This window comes from Ammospiza caudacuta, chromosome Z, assembly GCF_027887145.1.
Source record: "Ammospiza caudacuta isolate bAmmCau1 chromosome Z, bAmmCau1.pri, whole genome shotgun sequence".
NCBI lineage: Eukaryota > Metazoa > Chordata > Aves > Passeriformes > Passerellidae > Ammospiza > Ammospiza caudacuta.
This window is the reverse complement of record NC_080632.1, coordinates 85,191,056-85,209,549: the sequence shown is the minus strand read 5'-3', so window position 1 is coordinate 85,209,549 and position 18,494 is coordinate 85,191,056. Positions and strand designations below refer to the sequence as shown.

At 41.8% G+C, this 18,494-nt stretch overlaps 1 protein-coding gene across 1 annotated transcript in view; it reads right to left on the bottom strand.

Annotated features, from left to right (window-relative positions):
- ARK2N (arkadia (RNF111) N-terminal like PKA signaling regulator 2N) overlaps positions 1–18,494 on the bottom strand; it is a 44,489-nt gene that overhangs the window by 24,629 nt on the left and 1,366 nt on the right. The window contains exon 2 of the mRNA XM_058823762.1: positions 4,357–5,170. Coding sequence (XP_058679745.1) covers positions 4,357–5,080 — 724 coding nt within the window. The 5' untranslated portion in view covers positions 5,081–5,170. The remainder of the gene's footprint in view (positions 1–4,356; positions 5,171–18,494) is intronic.

Sequence of the window (18,494 nt, the reverse complement as noted above, 5' to 3'; positions counted from 1 at the left end):
TTGAAATACATATAGCCCTGCAAGACAAATTTTAAAAGGCATCATAGAGTATGATAGAGTATCTCAAATTTACAGCAGCAGCAAAACAATGTTTTAAATGCTTCCTGTGCAGTTACTACAACAAGCTGTATCCAATCTTTTCTTTATTTAAAAAAAAACCCCAGATCCTAAAAATGCACTTTTTACATATTAAAAATGTTAACATTTATTTAATTGGTCCCTCTTCTGTCTATAAACTTTAAACTATAGTTTTCTAATTATGCTAAGTTTAAAGGAGAAGAAATTTGAGGTCACAAAGGGGTCAGAATCAAAGATTCCTCTCTCATTTTCAAGACAACACCTCCTGCAAAACAGTACCCAAGAAATGTCCCAATGTTGTCATTTTATGGGATCTCTTAAGTACAGTCTAAGTAATAACCAAACCCAAAGAAATTTAATTTAGTAAGTCTGGCAACATAACAATGTAAGATATGCTTCATCTTCATTCTAAGTAGCAATGGTTGGTTCTGCTGCAGACACTTCTAAATTAGTATCTTGCAGCAAATCATTCTTAACAGACTAATTATTTTTCCTATCTATTAACTATAATTGCCATTCTGAATTTATCCTTTGCAGATGTTTTATCCAAGATCTATGCACAGTTCTTAGGAGGAAGAAAGCTGTGCCCATCTCTTTGGGTTTACTGCATATTTTAAAAGACTTGTCTTTTTTTTTAACAAAGTGAGATGAGGCTTTTTCAACATTAAGCCTCAAACTTTTTGACCGATTTTTGTGATAGCCTAAAATATAAGTAATCCCCATTTCAATTCAGACTTTTCTAAGTTGTAGAAACCACAATGGTGGTAAAATACAAAATATTTTTGTATATTACTTGAATATTTTAAAATCTCTTGCTTCTTACAAAAGTTAAGTGTTTGCACAGCAATAAATATTGATTCCCAGACTTGTTCTCATGCCAATTTCATCCAGAGTTAATTTGCAGCATCACTTGGGAATTATTTAAAGGAAAAACTTCCTAATACAGCAGGAAGCCTAGCAGAATCTATTTCAGAACTCCTATGCCCTCCTATGCCATGTTTATGTGGTGTTGAAGAGTACCAAAATTTTAGATGCTAACAGAGAGGCTCAGTCATTAAAAGGTAAAAAGTTGCTCCTCCTCTGCAATAATCCAAAAATCACAGCATTCCCTGAAACAAAGAGCCAAAGATTATGACTGCTCATGCCAGTGAAAAGGCTCTCAGGAGCACCCCTGAAGTTTAGACTGAACCTGTATTTTCAGGTGTAAATTAACACCACAGGATGCATTCACAATTCCATAACTTGCCCTGTGCTGAGCTCCTGTGCAGCTCACAGTACTTCTTTTGAAATATCACCAGTAAAATCTCAACTTTTCAGTCTTCCTTGAGGAGAAAAACAAGCCTGGCACTAATTTAATCCACAGTACCTTTAAGTTCAGCAGAGAGACCTGACTGTCTATTGAACAACTGCTCTGTTTGTAACTTAATGGTGTCATCATCAACATCATCACGTATTTCACTGAACATTTTCTTTACCTTACAAATTTAGCCAAATGTATTTCAGAGCCAGTGATGTGGATGGTTTTAAAAAAAAGGTTTATTTAAACTACTGCACTATTTAAATTGAAGAGTTCTAGTGACACAACATGAAAGGTTACTGTATTCTCAAACGTGGCAATTTAATTTTTCAGACCACACACAAGCAAACTGCCTGCTGTTAACACTACCTGTGTTGACAGCTTAAGAGTCTGTGTAATTTTTGTAATGAGGGTCAAATTACCTGTCACTAAATTTTTTCAAGCATCTCTGTTGGCAAAGCTGGTTTTTAGGCAACAGAAGGCTAAAAATGAAAACTATATGAAAATAAGTGATTGAGTAAGTAACCAAGACTGCAGCTGAATGTCCAAACACAGACTAAGGGGAACACATGCTGCCTGTAAAAACCTCTTCTGCATCAATGTGTACAGGTAATTCTTTTAAAAGTAAGGGCAAAAGCTTTCCATGCTTATGTCCTGAAACTGAAGTCAAACCTTTCAGCTTTCCACTGTGTGCAGAGAACACTGGCAGACTGAAATTCCAATAGTGCTGGCAGACTGAAATTCCAATAACGCTTTTTGACACCCTGCACTGTTTTCTATCTACACTCAATTCGGTCCCTCAATTTTGAGGCTATTCACAGTGTTTTGCTAACGGCCCTAAAATGTCTTTCTAGCCAGAAAAAGGCACAGAGTCCTTTGCCAGCTCCAGGCAGAGGGATGGCAGATGGCCTGGAAGCCACCGCAGAGATGGAGCGCTGGGAGTCCCACCAGACTCGCAGCTCCACCGCAGCTCTCACAACCACAACGTCTCCTCCACCCAAGAGCAGCACAGGATGTGTTTTTTGGACAAACCACATCCTTATCTCTACAGAGGGTATTTTTCCCTTGCACTTGGAAGGCGTTTCCCACAAAGCAAAGCCATCTCTATTTAAAGGAAAACCGCAATGTGGCAGGCACAGATCGCACCCCATTGCTCCAACCTTTTAATGTCTCAAACAGAACTCAGCACCGAGCAGATGACACGTGCTGTGAAATCAGAATAAATGCTACTGTCCCTCCCTCGGGATGGTTTGGGCACTCTTGTTCTGCAGGTAAAGCTGGGCCTTGGTGTAACCACCACTAATAGTCAAGCTCTTGATGTGATGGGATCCTTCCACCAAAAGCATCTCATTCATGAGTCACATACAGAGGCACCCAGGGATACACAAACAATATCCTGGAATGGCCCCATCAGGTCCCCACAATGGCCCTCAGAAACCTGAAAATACCATGTGGTGCCATTCTGGGTCACAAGGTACTTTTATGACTTAAAAAAAGAATGTGACCTGAGAGACTTATTCTGTGTGTTTTGGGGTTTTTTGAGAGGTGGGGAACAACCTGTCCCAAAAATCAGCGAAACAGTTATTCTTCAATAGGCTTTAAATTAGGATTAAATTGCCCAAAGTGTAAATATTATAAATAAAAAAGCAAAAACTCTGAAAGATACAAGACTAACTACTAAATTGGTAAAAATAATTTTAGATTTCTATTAAAAGTTTACTACACAATAATTATAGGAGGATATTATGCCTTTTCTAGACATTCTAATAATAAACATATACTTCCTTTGTGCAACCTGCTTCCTAGCAGGTGTGGGAAAAATGCCAGTTTTCATGGTGACAACATCATCCACCATAATCAACTCAGTTAAGTCAGTTATTTGCAAAATCTGCTGCAGTATTTTAAATAGTTAATCTAGAAAGCATTAGTTCAGCAACTTAATATTGCAGTTTTCCTTTAAATGTTCTTGCCCTACCTAAGATGTTATTTTTCTCAAAAAGAAAAAATTCTAGCACAACAGGCAAAAAGGCATGTAACCCAGTAAAAATTGGCAAGCAAAAAAAGTTTATTTTTACGTATTTTTATTTTTATGGATTTTATTTTTGATTGCCATATGATGATGGTTCTATGGTATAATATGCTGCAAGAATAATTCACACAAAATCCTGTCCACAGCACTTGGACTAATATAGTAACAAAGACTCAGCAGACAAAAACCTTGAAGAACTCAACCTTCTTCTGCTAATAAAATGACATTAACAAAATAACAAGAAGGCTCCTATAATTTGCCGCCTTCCATCTTAACACAGCTGTGTCAGAAAGTTTAAAGCGTAGAAATTATTGATCCTAACAACATAGGAAAATGGTAACAACTTTGTCTAAAATATTGAAAATTTAGGTGTGAATACAGCTTGGGCACCTGTGTAATCATATCCGTATCCTAAAATAGGTGACCAGCTGCAATCTGAAAGAACTTAGAATAAGGCTAAGCAGGTATGTCATGCACTGACATGTTGAGCTGAAAGCACAGAATAAGTGCAATAATGGCCAGGGCCTTACTGTTACACAGGCAGGAGGTGTGCCGTGCCATTTCTAACACAGCTGCCAAGCTGTGGGCTTTTTATATTAAAGCAAAGCTGGCCACTTATCTTAAGAATAAGATCATCACCATCTAAGGGGATTTGACAGCACTGACATGAGTTCATATAGGCTTACAAAGATCTGAAAAATCCAGAATTCAAAGGTAGTCCTTCCTCCCATTTACCATATCTACTCTTTGTTGGTGTGCAAAAGTGCACAGGAACCTCACAGAAGAGATTTTTTTAAATTTGCCCACGTCTTGTTATTACACTGCAGTCTTCAAATTTACACAGAGCTGCAGTTCTCCTGGGTTTTTCTCAAGTGTCACTCATCTAACTTAGCATGACAGCTGAGAAAGGATGTCAGGCGCGTTACAGTTCAGTTTAAAAAACATCCTCTACCTGGTATCTCTGCAGTGATTGTCTTGCTGCTCCCTGAAACCTCTTCGTCGTCGTCTGACGAGCTCGTGCTGGAGTCACAGGTCAGGTCACTGTCGCTGGTACTGCTGTCCTGCAGCAGGTTGTACTTCTTGCGAGCAGCCGCCTCCCGCTTCTGCCTCAGCAGCCGGATCCTCTCTTTGTGCTTTTGGCTCCGCTGACCCTTCACCCTGGGAACTCGGCCGTTCTGCTTATCGCTAGACTGTCGGTTTTTCTTGGCAGCCATTGTTGAAGTCTCACTTTCGGACCTGGATCTCCTGGATTTCCTCCCGACCGCGGCTCCGGACACTGCAGAAGGGTCTCCCTCCGCGGCGGCTTCAGCTTGGCAAGGCTCGTTCTCCTCCGCGGAAGACAATGTGTCTGAGTCGGCCAAGTGCCCGCTGGAGGAAGGGGAAAGCATGCAGTGGTTAGAAGAGTCACTCTCATAAACTCGGCCGCCCGCTGGCTTGTCGCTCTCCGTAGATGCCAGCTGAGACTCCGAGGAGTCCCGCCTCAGTTCCATCAGCAAGCAAGGCATGGAGGAGAGCGCTGCAGAGTCTGCTGCAGTGGGCGCACTGTCCTTCTGAGGTTGTGTCTCGAGTTCTATAGGCCTGTCTTCATCAGGAGCAGTCTCTTGCTTTTCAGAAGTCTTTGGTGGAATTTCTGAATCAACAAGTTCTTCTGCTTTTCCTACTGCCTCCATCTTCATTGCAGAGCAAGGTCCTTCCAGTCTCAAAGCATTGAGCACACTGTCTAGGAGGCTGGGTGAGCTAGACGTGGTCTCCAGCAATGCAGCAGCCTGCACAGGAACAGAACAGTAGGAAAGAATTACACAAGCAGCTCAGCCTACTCTCCACAGTGTTACCATAAACAACTCACTGCTTTTGGTTGCAGGCAGAATGGGTTTACAGAGCCCCAGAGTGCTTCTGGTTGGAAGGGATCTTAGAGATCATCTCATTCCACCCCCTGCCATGGGCAGGGACACCTCCCACTGTCCCAGGCTGCTCCCAGCCCCATCCAGCCTGGCCTGGGGCACTGCCAGGGATCCAGGGGCAGCCACAGCTGCTCTGGGCACCCTGGGCCAGGGCCTGCCCACCCTCCCAGCCAGCAATTCCTAATTCCCAATGTGCCAAAATCTGTGCCTGCCCTGTGGCAGTGGGAGCCATTGCCTGGGTGCTGTCCCTGCCTGCCTTGTCCCCAGGGGCTGTGCAGCTCTCCTGGAGCCCCTGGGGGCCCTGGCAGGGGCTCTGAGGTGTCCCTGGAGCCTTCTCTGGTGCAAGTGAACACTTCCCACCTCTCCCAGCCTGGCTGTACAGAAGTGCATCTTATTGCTCAGCATCATGTTGGCTTTCTCAATTTACCAAGTGAACTCATCGTTTTACACCAAATTATTCTTTCATTTACACACCCATGAAAAATGGTATAGGAGTCACACTGAATGGGGTTCCCAGTGGAACCATTCTGCATGGGAACCTCATATATCAAAGACTTATTAAATAAAGAAGAGCTACTGAATTGTCAGAGGCACAGCTACAGGCTCTGGCTCCAGAGGTGTCACACAGATTGCTCTCACCAGAGCACCACCATGCTGGTGAGTCACACAAAGATGTTTTAGGAATATCTAATACACCACTCAGGAAGTCCTTGATTGTCTCCCATACAAGCCCTGTTTATATGAGAACCTCAAGTCTGATTTAGTTTCTCTCAAATCTGCCAGGAAAGAAGCATTAAATAGTAGGGGCTGCAAGCAAACAACATTATCTACCCACACCAGTATCTGACATTTTACTTCAAGTCATAATTTAATAAATTGCATTGCTTCAGTGCAAATAAAAAGACCAAGCTATTTATCTGATTGATAACTTGCACATTATCTACCCAAAACTACCTGAAGCAACTTCAAAGAAATTTTCTTGGAGAGATCAATAGTTACCATTCTGTCTTCATTATTCACACTTTGCCTTTCACCTGAATTTTCTCTTGGAATACAACACAGAATAAAGATTCTTCAATTACTACATTCACTTACAGATGAATGGCATGGAACAAATCCTTTACAGCTTCAGAAGTACAGTAAATTATAAATTTATGGCACTTCAAAAAACAAAGTGTAGGCAAGAAAACACAGCAGTGAGATCTTATCTGAAAAACCACATTTCTGCAGAGGCGGCCAGTCAGCCCTTGAGCACCCTGATGAAGCAGGGATGGTTCAGAGAGATTTTTCTGTACCCTGAGAATCCTTCTTTGTTTTCCTGATCCATCCCAAGCTGCCTGCAAGCATTAAGTGTATACATGTATGTAATACAAAATATAAGGGTACTTCCCTGCTTCTAAAGGTGCTGTGCCAAGCTCAGCACTGTCCTGTGTGCCCTAACCCACTCTGAAACTTCATTTTTAGAGAATGCTAAAATAGAGATCATGCTTCCTTCAGGCTAATGAATGAACTCCTGTATGGGGCAAGGAAATGATGAAAACACTCATGGGAGTGAAACACCAGCTAAGGAAAGAAGGGTTGGTTAATATCAGACATCACAAGAAAGATGGCGATGGCAGGACCAAACCTGCTAAATATGAGGAAAGAAACCCACAAACCTGAAATCCCAAACAATAAACTCAGCATATCCCTTCCAAAAACCAGACTAAAATGTATATTGTGGAAAAGAGGAACATGTATATCAGGAAAAATATTTGTGCATACTTTTGCTGAGTAACCCTCTCTTGAAAGCAACTTCAAAGAAGACTTTCTGGAGACAGTAATTTCATGTAAGCAGCAAACATCATGTAGGAACAATTTATTTCCAAGGCTACTGCAGAGCACCAACAAACCTAAACGATGAATACACACATTCAGAGACATAAATGCATGTCAGTAAAACCAATATTTGTAGGTAATTCACTCACAAATCTGTATTATCAAATAATTCTCCTATTACACAGGTAAGTAAAACACAGATTTGATGATGGAATAAGTGGAATTTGTGTTGTACCTGCTAGTGCAGCGCCTAGCTTTCCTCTGGCCATGAACTTTAAAATGAAAAATATCTTCTCTGAGAGTTTTGAAATGTACACACAGGGAAAATATTGGTTGCTCAGACACAAACCAAGCGTATTAGCTTGGCCAAACGAAAACATACTTAAATATTCATACTAATAACTGCAGAACAATTTCTGCACTGTTCAACCTTTCAGCCTGGGGAGCACAAAGAACAGAGCTTGACATGAAGCTAAAGGGCAGCCAAAGTCAGCTGTACACTTTTTTCCACAAATGTCCTATTTGGAAACATCGTTTACCTCACAGCTCCCAAAGGGGCTGTAACAACACCTGCACTTGCCTTTCCATCTCTCTGGTCTATCAGCCAGAAAAAAATATGTTTCATCTGCACATTGCCACCTTGCTAACAGCTCAATTAAAATTATTTTACTGGATTTTTTTAATATTAAGTGGGATCTTTAACTACTCCAACCACACTGGTTCGATCCCTCACACAGTGACTTTCAGTGAGTTGGCGGTAGAGGAGGGAATAGTAATTTCATGACACTGATGTGTTTCTGTGTATATAGAAAAACCACATGTTTGGTAAGGTTTGTACTCTACAGGTCCATTGAACTGGCTCTTTAGACACCATCAATTCCTTTATTACTATATATATATATATATATATATATATATATATACACACCAGAGCTTTGCCTTTCTCTCAGTGGGAAAAAAATAACCCTACCATGACTCAAACAGACTTTGCTTCATGGAAGAATACAGCCCATTTGGCAAAAAAAATCTATGCCAAGGAAATCCTTGTCTCAAAGAAAGAAAAAAATGTCTGTATTTAGTTCCCTCTGAAAAATGTACAGAACAGCAAGAAGAGACTTTATTGAAAAACTCCCACTCCTTTCTTGCCATTCACCTTTCTAGTAACACTACTAGAAGACGAAATCTCAAGGTGGTGCAAGCAAAAGACCATTTTTCTATTGAAATGGGAACACAGCACGATAAGTTGCGATGCTTACAGACACAGATGGATACTTAATTAGATGTTGATCAGAAATGGCATTCTCCTTTTACTGGTGAGCAGATATTGCAACGAAAATTTTAAAAGGCAATTTTGTAAAAACTTCTGTGCTCAATTTTTCCAATAGAAAATGTTATTTTCCAAGTCACACATATAACACACTAGTGCGAGGAAGCCATTAAATTATCCTGAGAAATATTTTCAAATCATGGACTCATTTGTAAAGGCACACAATTTGTACGCTAGGGAATCTGCTCTTCAGGGAAGAAATCCAGAAGGATTTTGAAGGTCAGGTTTGCAGAGACAGCCCAGCCTCTCTGGGTTTTGTCCCCATTCTTTCCCCACCTAACTGTGACTGCACCATCATATTCCCTCCTGTGCACACAACTGGCCCACCCTTCTGTGTGTAGATTCCTTTCAATAAGCCAGCACAAGTCAAAATGAGAAAGCAAGTGACATTTTCTGCCAGAGCTCGCAGGAAGGAGGGAAGGGAGAGCAAGCACAAATCATCCCTGTTAAAAAAAAACCAAATCTGATTTAAAGCTGCTTGCTGTTTTGTATCATCACACCTTGAACTCAGAGGTTCTGCCCAGAGACAGCAGAAGGTCCTGAGCATTCCTTCTCAGCACCATTTGCTCTGGGAAGAGACTTTTGAAAACTAAAAAAAAAAAAAATAAAAAAGATTAAGAGCAAAAAGCCTCAGAGGTGATAGCAGCTTCCTAAATAACAATTTTCATGTAATATGTACTACAGCACAAAGACTTATATTAAAGACAGCAGGTTTCCCAGAGCAGAGTTTCAGGCATCAGATTATAAAAATAAATAATTCAACAGAGTGTTAGAGCAGTAGATAAGCTGTGTGTCTCTAGAGAGAGACCCTGAACAAAGAAATCCCCAGGGAATTACAGAATTTAATGTCTTGCCTGCACCTCTAGTTCACTGCTGATTTTTGGGGCCTTACAGCACCTTTCTGGGTCCTTCTCCATGTCCAGGCAGGCCATTCAACCCATGTGGAACTGCAGCTGCTGCTGGTGGTCTTGCCTGCTGATCTCTGTTTGAGCCCCTGGTGCCTCTGCTCCGTGGCACAGCACAGGGACCTACAAAAGCCCTCACCTAGGTAAGCAGCCCACAGCAGCAATTAAAATATCCATTTGTTGCCCATGTCCTTCCTACAACACAGATAAAACGCAGCTCTGTATCAGCTATTAGGAAGATTAACTAAATTACACAGCTTAAGGCTGAAGGCTTCATCAAATCCAGCTACTCAGGCCAAGCAATCAACATACTAAATCATGTGTCATATATTAAGAGCTAGAAGGTTACTCATTCTACCTACAACTAACTTACTTCAGCTGAACAAGGAGTACCTCTCAACAGCCTGAAATACTTAATAAACCCCATGACACCCTACCCTTAATTGTACATTGTCATTTTAGGTGTTATTGAGCTGACTAATGATAAAGAATGCCTAGCTTGTGTGCAGCAAACCAGGTCTTCTTTTCCTGAACCTATGGACGGGACAGATTCTTGTTTTACAGGTACCAGTGCTTTCACAGCAGCTTGCTGGAAAACTCACTTCAGCTTATTGCTGACACATTTCCTCTTAATCACAGTCCAACAGACCACTTCTTTTCCCTGCTTATGGTCATATAACCTTCTTATGCCAATTCTAGCAATTGTTGTAATGAAAAAGAATTATCTAGCAGAACACTGCCTTTTACTGCCCTTTCAGTTAGTGCTGAAAGAAAACAATTTGAACAACCCACCTCCTCTCACCACTTACCATTCAACTGGAAGCCATATTTTTTTTAAATGAGAAATTGTACTGATATTATTGAAGCAAATAACATCATGTACATTCTTTAGGCTTTTGTGACTACATAAATGAAAAGTTAAATGGCAGTGCTGCACACAAGTCATTTGTTCAGAGTACAGAGTTAACCAGAGACCCTTCCAACCTCACAGCTTCGGTGCCACAGAAGTCAGTTATTTTCATGTAAATATGAATGGTTTGATATTTATAAGGAACTAAATGCTATAATGGCTCATTTTTACACAAACAATTATTTCCATCTCCAGTGGATTACATTATATCACATTTATCCAACAGAGATGGAATAAATCAGAGGTGTGAGAGAGGTAATGACAAATGCATAAAATAGAGAGTAATAAAATTATGTAAAACAGCTGACTATTTTTAAAAATGTAAACACACAGACAAGCTCATTAAGAACTCTGACTGGAACACTTGATAGACTGTGTGTCTGAGGAGGGTGGGTTGGGAAAGGAGAGAAGCTGCAAACAGCCTGGGTACTCAAGAGTTGACTGTAATGCATGTATGCTTCAGAACACAGGTTAAATTGTTGGCAAAAAGCAAAGTCAGGCCCTCTTCTGACAGAAGGACGTGTAACTCTGAAGATGTGAAGTGCTAATGAACCTGTCCACTTCTGAAGCTTCACCAAAACCTTTTGCCAGTGCAGGTGCCTCGTTCATGCTTTCTTTCTTCTCAAATCACCTTCCTTCCCATAGAAAATGAACACAGTTAATCCAGTGAATTCACCAGTGACATTTTAGTACAAAAAACACATAGGGCTATCAGAGAATGACAGAATGGTTTGGGTTGGAAGGGACCTTAAAGATGATCCAGTTCCAATCCCCTGCCAAGGGCAAGGACACCATCCACTGGATGAGACTGTTCCAACTCCATCCACCCTTACCTTGGACACTTCCTGGGACAAAGCATCCTGTGCCAGGGCCTCACCGCCCTCACAGCCAAGAATTTCTTCCTTATACCTCATCTAAACCTACTCACTGTCAGTTTAAAGCCATTACCTTACGCCAGAGAGCAGAATGCTTCATTAACTAAAAATGACTAAATTCAAAAAATAGACATCTATCAGGAAAGACCGATCTGCACCCAGACAAATGTAGAAATACTGACACTTTCTGGACTTCCCAGCTTGTTCAGCTCCTCCTGAAGATACCACACATTCCTTTTCATCTTCTTTTAAGTCTTACACAAACCGGTGCACTTAAAACAACACAAGTGAGACCAGCACTCAGTCAATCTAAGTCAAGACAGTTGACTCAGCTCTGTGTGGATGTGTGTGCACGATGCTCCACGGCAGATTTTTCATAACACCGAGCCGCCCCCACAGGGATACTGTGTAATTTATATAGCGTTCCTTTGAAAATGCTGCCCTAAAGCTGACTCACTGGCATGCGATTCTACCTAAGGCACATTTCTGGGAGTGGAGCTGGATCTTTATCAGATGATTCACAAATCAGGCCGGGTAGCAACCCCAAAGAACGGGACCCTTTGGAAGAGACAGGTTAAGAGAATTGCAATACAAAGCAAAAGAAGAAAGGATTAAGCTAATTCTGTGTTTCAACTGGTTTTGCATAAATAAATGAAGGTTAAAAACAGGCTGCTCCTACTGAGTGTTCAACAGGCTGCATATACAAATTACCAAGGCCTGAATACAAATTACAAGTGTATATGTTAATACAAAGCTTTGCAGAGCATCCTTTGCGATCTTGAAAAGCAACATTTTTTTATCCTACATAAGAAGTAAGACTGCACATTTAAATACAGGTTTTTGCATTGTAATGCTTAATGCACATATTCTGCCTCTTTCAAAGGACAGGCAAGTACCAGCTAAGGTTTATTTCACTACTCTGCACACAGGCTTCCATAAACATTCACCAGCTGCACTTGGAACCCCACAATAAAAAAAATCACAGTCCTTGCACACAGATAAAAGCACGCAGGGTTGGCTGCACTTAGCTTTCTAAAAATCTCCTTTCTTCCTCATAATGAAACCATTTTTATCAAGGGCACAACAATTTAAAGTCTACAAAGCTCTCTACTCTAAAAATTAGAGAGGGCGTATCTTTATTACTACCTGTTCCTAAAACTTCAAATGACTCACTTTCACATTTTTTCTTTCAATAAAACAAGTGGGAGAAATCAACACAACAAAAGTTCCCTTTTCTCTTTGCTACACATTAGTTGCACTCTACAGAGGATCATCACCTTTTTCCAAGATACTGACTTTAACAGGTTTTCCCACTTTTCCCATCCATATCTGTTTCTTGAATGAAATGGGCTCTGTGCTTCCCCACTACATACAAACAGATGTCCTAAAGAAATGCTAGTCTGTTGTTCTGCCACGATAAAAGTAACATTCACGTAAAAGCCACATTTCGAATTGCTTGAACACCATGTAACAAATTAATCCTAATTTTCAGAGCAGAAGTTAGGAACATTTACCTGAGCTATACTGAAAGTAATCAACATTGTGTGATTGCCAACAGCTCCAACTGGTAGATCAGGACAACTGCAATGTAACTTCAAAGTAGTAAATACATCTCAGCAGTGCCCTATCCACACAATCATAAAGGTAAGAAAATACCTCTAAAATCATCAAGTCCAACCTTCAATCCAGCACCACCACCAAGTTCACCACTAAACCATGTCCTCAAGTTCACCATTAAACCATGTCCTCAAGTGCCACAATCCACATCAATTTTCCAGCATCTCCACATTTCCCCAAAAGCTCAAGGCACTGAACTAGACTTGTGTGGGTTTAGGAGAGCCCTTTAACAAAGACGACTTATGAGATACTAAGTAACTCTACAGTTTGTGAATATTTTATGGTCAGATGTTTTTGCTCATCTTTGCCATGGTAAACAAACAAAACCAACTCTCAGGTATTTTAAAGTTTCAAAGGCTTTAACTCAACACCAATGAATGTTTTGCCATAAGACACAAGGCAGTAAGATCCCCACTCTATGGTCTGACCATCAGGTGACACATCCAAATGCTACAGAAGGGCTGAAAAGGAGCTGCAAGCCCAACAAGCCCTGATCTCAAATAATTTTCTTATCCACATAACTACTCATAGTATTCACTTGCTTCTTTAATTTCTGAGCTAGCAGTATAAAATCTAAATACTGCAATAGAGATTTATAGGAGGCATACCACAGAAAAAGAAGTGGTATCAGTACACTAAAGTAAAGTCATGTAGCATTCAAATGATGAAATTTAACAGCTGTTGGGATGTTCTTGTCACCAAGTGGTGCCAGTTTATTTCAGCATCCCCCAGCTTGCTAACAATCACAGCGCAGTCTTTACGTGTGCAAAGTGCTCCTAAAAGAGCAAAGGATTCACATCCCAGGTCTCAGTATGAGGCAAACACAGGTTGGCTCTACAAATGAACAAAAACTACTTTGGGTATTTAAAAAAGAAGAACAGACTGGGTCAAAAGCCAGTCACGTGTGTGATAACCAAAAGTGCCTCTAACATGGGCTTTACTATCTTTCTACAGTATTTACTTCCAGTTGGCAGAGGAGAAGAAATTTGAGCTCTGCTTCAAGAGAACAGACAGACAGGAACGCAGACACTTCTTTCCCACAAGACACAAAAGACTTTGCGTGTATTTGACTGCAGAAATTAAATAACAGTATATAAGAAGATACCAAGTTACCAGCGACATAAAAAGAAAAAGAAAATTAAAAGGTAGTTTTCAGCAGAACCCTGCAAGCAAGTACTGTCAAGATAAAAAAAAAATTAAAAAACCAAACATTAATCCCCTCTTTCCCCCCCTTCCCAAAAAAACTGCAAACCAAACAATCCTTAAAGTGCATCTTTTACCCTAAAACTGCATTCTTACATTGTTATTCCTGTTTAGGAAAAAGTGGCTCAGCTGGCAGAACTAATGGTTAGCAACAGGAGACAAACTATACAAACAACTTTCCCAGTAAAAGGGGAGATGGAAGGAAAACACCAAAAGAGCATGGAGCCTGGATTATCAATTCAACCTCATTCCATTAATTCAACACAGCCTTATTGCTGCTGGAGCTTGGAGAGCTCCATTCAGACAAACAATGACATCCACTACAGGTGTTAAACAGCAAAAAAACCCATTTTGATCTTGTAAAATAAACAAGGGAACTCAGGTGTCTGTTATCAAATTCACTTAAGGTTGAGGTGAGATGTGTAAGTAATTATTGAGGGCTTATGAAGGTAACCCTGGCAAGATATTCAGTGAACTTCCTTAGCTTAGTTTTATTCAACAATTCCTGGATTTTCTTTACTACAGTGAGTGGATCCAAAGTCGGTATTTTGCATTTAAGATGACTTGATGACAGCAGTAAGTGAAACCATGAAAAACAAAACTTCACCATGAAGGCTTTCAAACCACAATACTCAAAGAAATAAGTGTTTTTTTGTAACTCCTCACAGATTCTGCACCGTGCTACCAAAAGGTGTTACCTCCTCTGGATGAATCTTAGTTACTGGAAACAGAAATTGCACTTATGGGCTCATGGGCACTACTATCCAAAAGACCATTCTTTCCTACCAGGGCAACTTCATTTCCAAAAAACTTCTCACCAAACACGATGAGAACCCCACAAGCATTTCACCCAACTTCCTTCATTAGGAGGCAGCCTTTAAATCATTGCATTTCCAACCACAAACAGACAGAATTAGTAGACAACTTTCCTGATCTACTCTTTACCAAGATTTTTTCCCGAAATTGTCAGATTACTTAGAAATGTCTTTCTGGCAAGATCTGGCATTCCAAGGGAGCATGAAGGAGTGAGAGTGAGCTGAGGAGCCAGGAGAATTACCAGCTGATGAGAAATCCAAAGAACAAGAGAAGGGCACTGGTTCAGCCCCACCTTGCTACCAGAACAACCCGATTATTTTTTTTTCTTCAAGTGTTTGAGCACCAGCCTCACACTGGAACCACCAAAATGCAACAGTCCCAGTGGGAAACAAATTACTGAAATGGTAATTGTTTCATCATGCAGACAACTGATATTATAAAGTCTGGCTCTTTGCTATTCCCAACTCTGTTACTGTGAGTCACTTGGCCTCTACCCATGTTGGATGAATGGAACTGAAATCTGCCTTTTCTAAAGTAAGTTGTGAAATGTTAACCATCAAGCATCATGAAACAAGACACTAGAGCAAAGAGGCAGCAAGAGGAACAATCAAAGTCTGGGTCTTCCTGCTCATTTCAGGAAGCATCACACAGAACATCTTGCAGGACACTGCAAAATCCTCACTATAACGTCAAATCCACAACACACACACACTGAAACAAGAATGTGAGCTTGAAGAAGTCTTCAAAGCCTTGCCTTTATTTAAAAAGTGACCAGCATTCCACTTATGACTCAAAAGTTGTCAGACTGAGTATTAACAGCCTCCAAGCTGTTTTCTTGGAGACCAAATATCACAAGGCATGGTAAGGCTGAAGTGTGTACTCTATTCTGCTACTTAGATCATTTATGAGCATTGGAGAGACAAACTATGTGGTCAAATTGATACAAAACCCCTGGACACCTTCTTAAATAATGAGGTGAATCATTCTGAGCATAAAGCTGACACACCTCATGACCACGGGCGAGTTACTCGGCCTCCTGGAGCAGCCAGTAATGCATCTGACACGGTGTCGCTGCAACACCTGCACCCCATTTCCAGCCCTGTGAGGAAGCCGTGTGTGCCCAGCTGCAGGGAGCCAGCCACATCCAGGAGAAACTGCTACAGGCTCCACTCACGCCCATCAGACACCGGGAGAGGCAACACGAACCAGCGGGAATGGGCAAGCACAGATTACATTTGAAGCCTTAGCAGTGACACCGAGCAAGTGATGAGGCACCAGTCACTCAGCTTAGCTCAGAGAGGGGCTGTGCCCATCAGAGCAGGCAACAGCACAGGCTAATGTTTGGACCATATGCACATTTTGATTTACAGTCCCTTTCATCCAGTTCTCTTTCTGTTCAAAATTGCACATTTGTGGACGCTGTGTTCTAAACCCCAAGTAGCAGACTCAGAACTGCAATATGCATTAAAAACCTGGAACAAAGATGTGACAGAAAGTACTATTTCTGATTTGTTGTCCAAGTTCTCTGCAATTAACATCTGCTGCCACAGATTCCAGTATCATAACTCTGGCTGCTCCTGAGTAAGAGTGATAAAGGCTGAACTCCCATTCATGTGCTAAACATTTACTTTGGTTCTGGAAAACCAAAAGTTGTTTCCCTTCCACATAAGGTGATCTCAGAGCAGTGACACACACTGTACCACACTTTATCTCAGAGCTCTTTCCCAGCACTATGCCTGTCCCCCTCTCCCAGTGCTGCTTCATTTTCAGCTCCCATCACCACCAATAATGTTCAAGCCAGCAAAAATATTCAAGTTCTAGTAACTCTTTTCCAGAGTACAAGTTACATGCTGTCAATTATGATATTTAAATCTTTTACTTTGATCTAGTACACGTGTTATTAAATCTGCTGCTCAGTTTCTGTCAATGGTTGCAGTTTTCTAAGCCATTCTGCCAGGTGCAGGTAAACACACAGAAGCTGAGATTGACCACAGGCCCAATTCTGTCAAAAAGTACCATGAACACAACGAGTTTGAAATGCTATACACAAGTACGTGTAAGTTGCTTGAAACTATTTAGTAATTTGAAAAACTTTCCAAAGCTTTCATATCGTTAGATAATTGGTGGTATTTTGGTCAGAGGTAACCAGAGTTGGATCACTCCGTGTGCAGCCCCTTCCCCGTGTGGTACATACAGACCCCCATCTCATTAGCAGATGTTTCAGTGAGATGTTGATGCACAGGCAGGTCAAAGATGGCACATACATCCTTGGTGGTGCAGGGAGTTGATGTGATAACATACAAGGGAAAGGGAAGAAAGTGAACAGGACCCAGGCAAAGAATCCTGCATTTTAAAGGTAAATATACGGCAAGGAGGAGGAGGTCAGGACAGCCAAGGCAATTATTTCTCGCTGCTCTCATTGAGTTACATCAACTTATCTCCCTAATGTTTGATGTTCAAAGCCCCTCATGATAATCCACATTTACTCTTTGTTCACTCAACCTTAACTTGCCCCATGAATCCCACCCCCTCCGCAGTGCCCATTTGTCAAAGGCACCCAAACATCCTTCCTGCCTCCTCTTTATCAGCTACAGCAGGGCAGCATTTTCCGTGTGCTGTGGCTGTTCCCAGCTGCCTCGTGGGTGGCTCCAGGCTCCTTCCCGTTCCCCCTCCCTCCACAGCACCCACTCCTGGTCTGTGCTCTGTGATTCCCTCCGGGCAGGCAGAGCCACACTGCCACACACCTCACACGGCTGGATGTGCAAGGCCACAGCCCTTCCTCCTTCCTGACTTCTCCCTGCACCTCCTCACCACGCCAGCCAGCAACTGGGCCGGAGAGCAAACAGAAAATAGTTGACACAGTGTAATTAAAAAATTTGAGTGTTTCAAAATGAGTCAGAACCGCTGCCCTCATGTACTCGAGCAGAAATACCAGCTGTCCAGACTCACACAGCGCCTTCCATCACCTGCTGCATCCCTGCCCTTGGCTCCCCAGACGGAGCACCAGTGTCCCTGGAAAGCCAGAACCACAGAAAACTGCTTTTATTAGCTTTCAGCAGCCACATAACCTCCCCCTTTGGAGCTTGTCTGGACAGCACCAGCCTCCTCTAGATCACTGGAGGTGAGAAATATCAGAAAATTACTCTTAAGAACAACTGCTGCTGGACATATGAGCTCCCCACACTTCCCCTCACTGCTTTCCTACTGTATATCTATTTATATTTATCTATCTATATGTACGTGTATATAAATGAGGGATGCCTGGGTTTAACAAACACATGACGAGCACCTCACTGCTCCCCTGGGAGTTTGCTACAGACCTGTTTGCTCCACAGAGGCCACGTTTCCCTCCTCCAGGGCAGCAGGGAAAGCTGCGCTGCCCTGGCAGCCTGGCACCCAGCACTGCAGCCACAGGAACAGCAAATTGCAGGTGGCACAGGGGCAGGAGAGCCACACACCAGGGAAAGAAAGCTGTGCTGCCCCGGCTGCCTGGCCCCCAGCTCTGGAACCACGGGAGCAGCAATTGCAGGAGCACAGGGGCAGGAGAGCCACACGCTGGGCAGCTCCAAGGAGCGCCACACTCATTTTCCACCTCAAGGTCAAACAGTGTGTTTTTAACAGACTTAAGCAACTTAGCACTCTTTAAGAGAAACATTTTAAATGTAGCTTTTGCTTCCTGTTCCAAGGGCAGAGGCATTACTGTTTGTACTTAAATTTT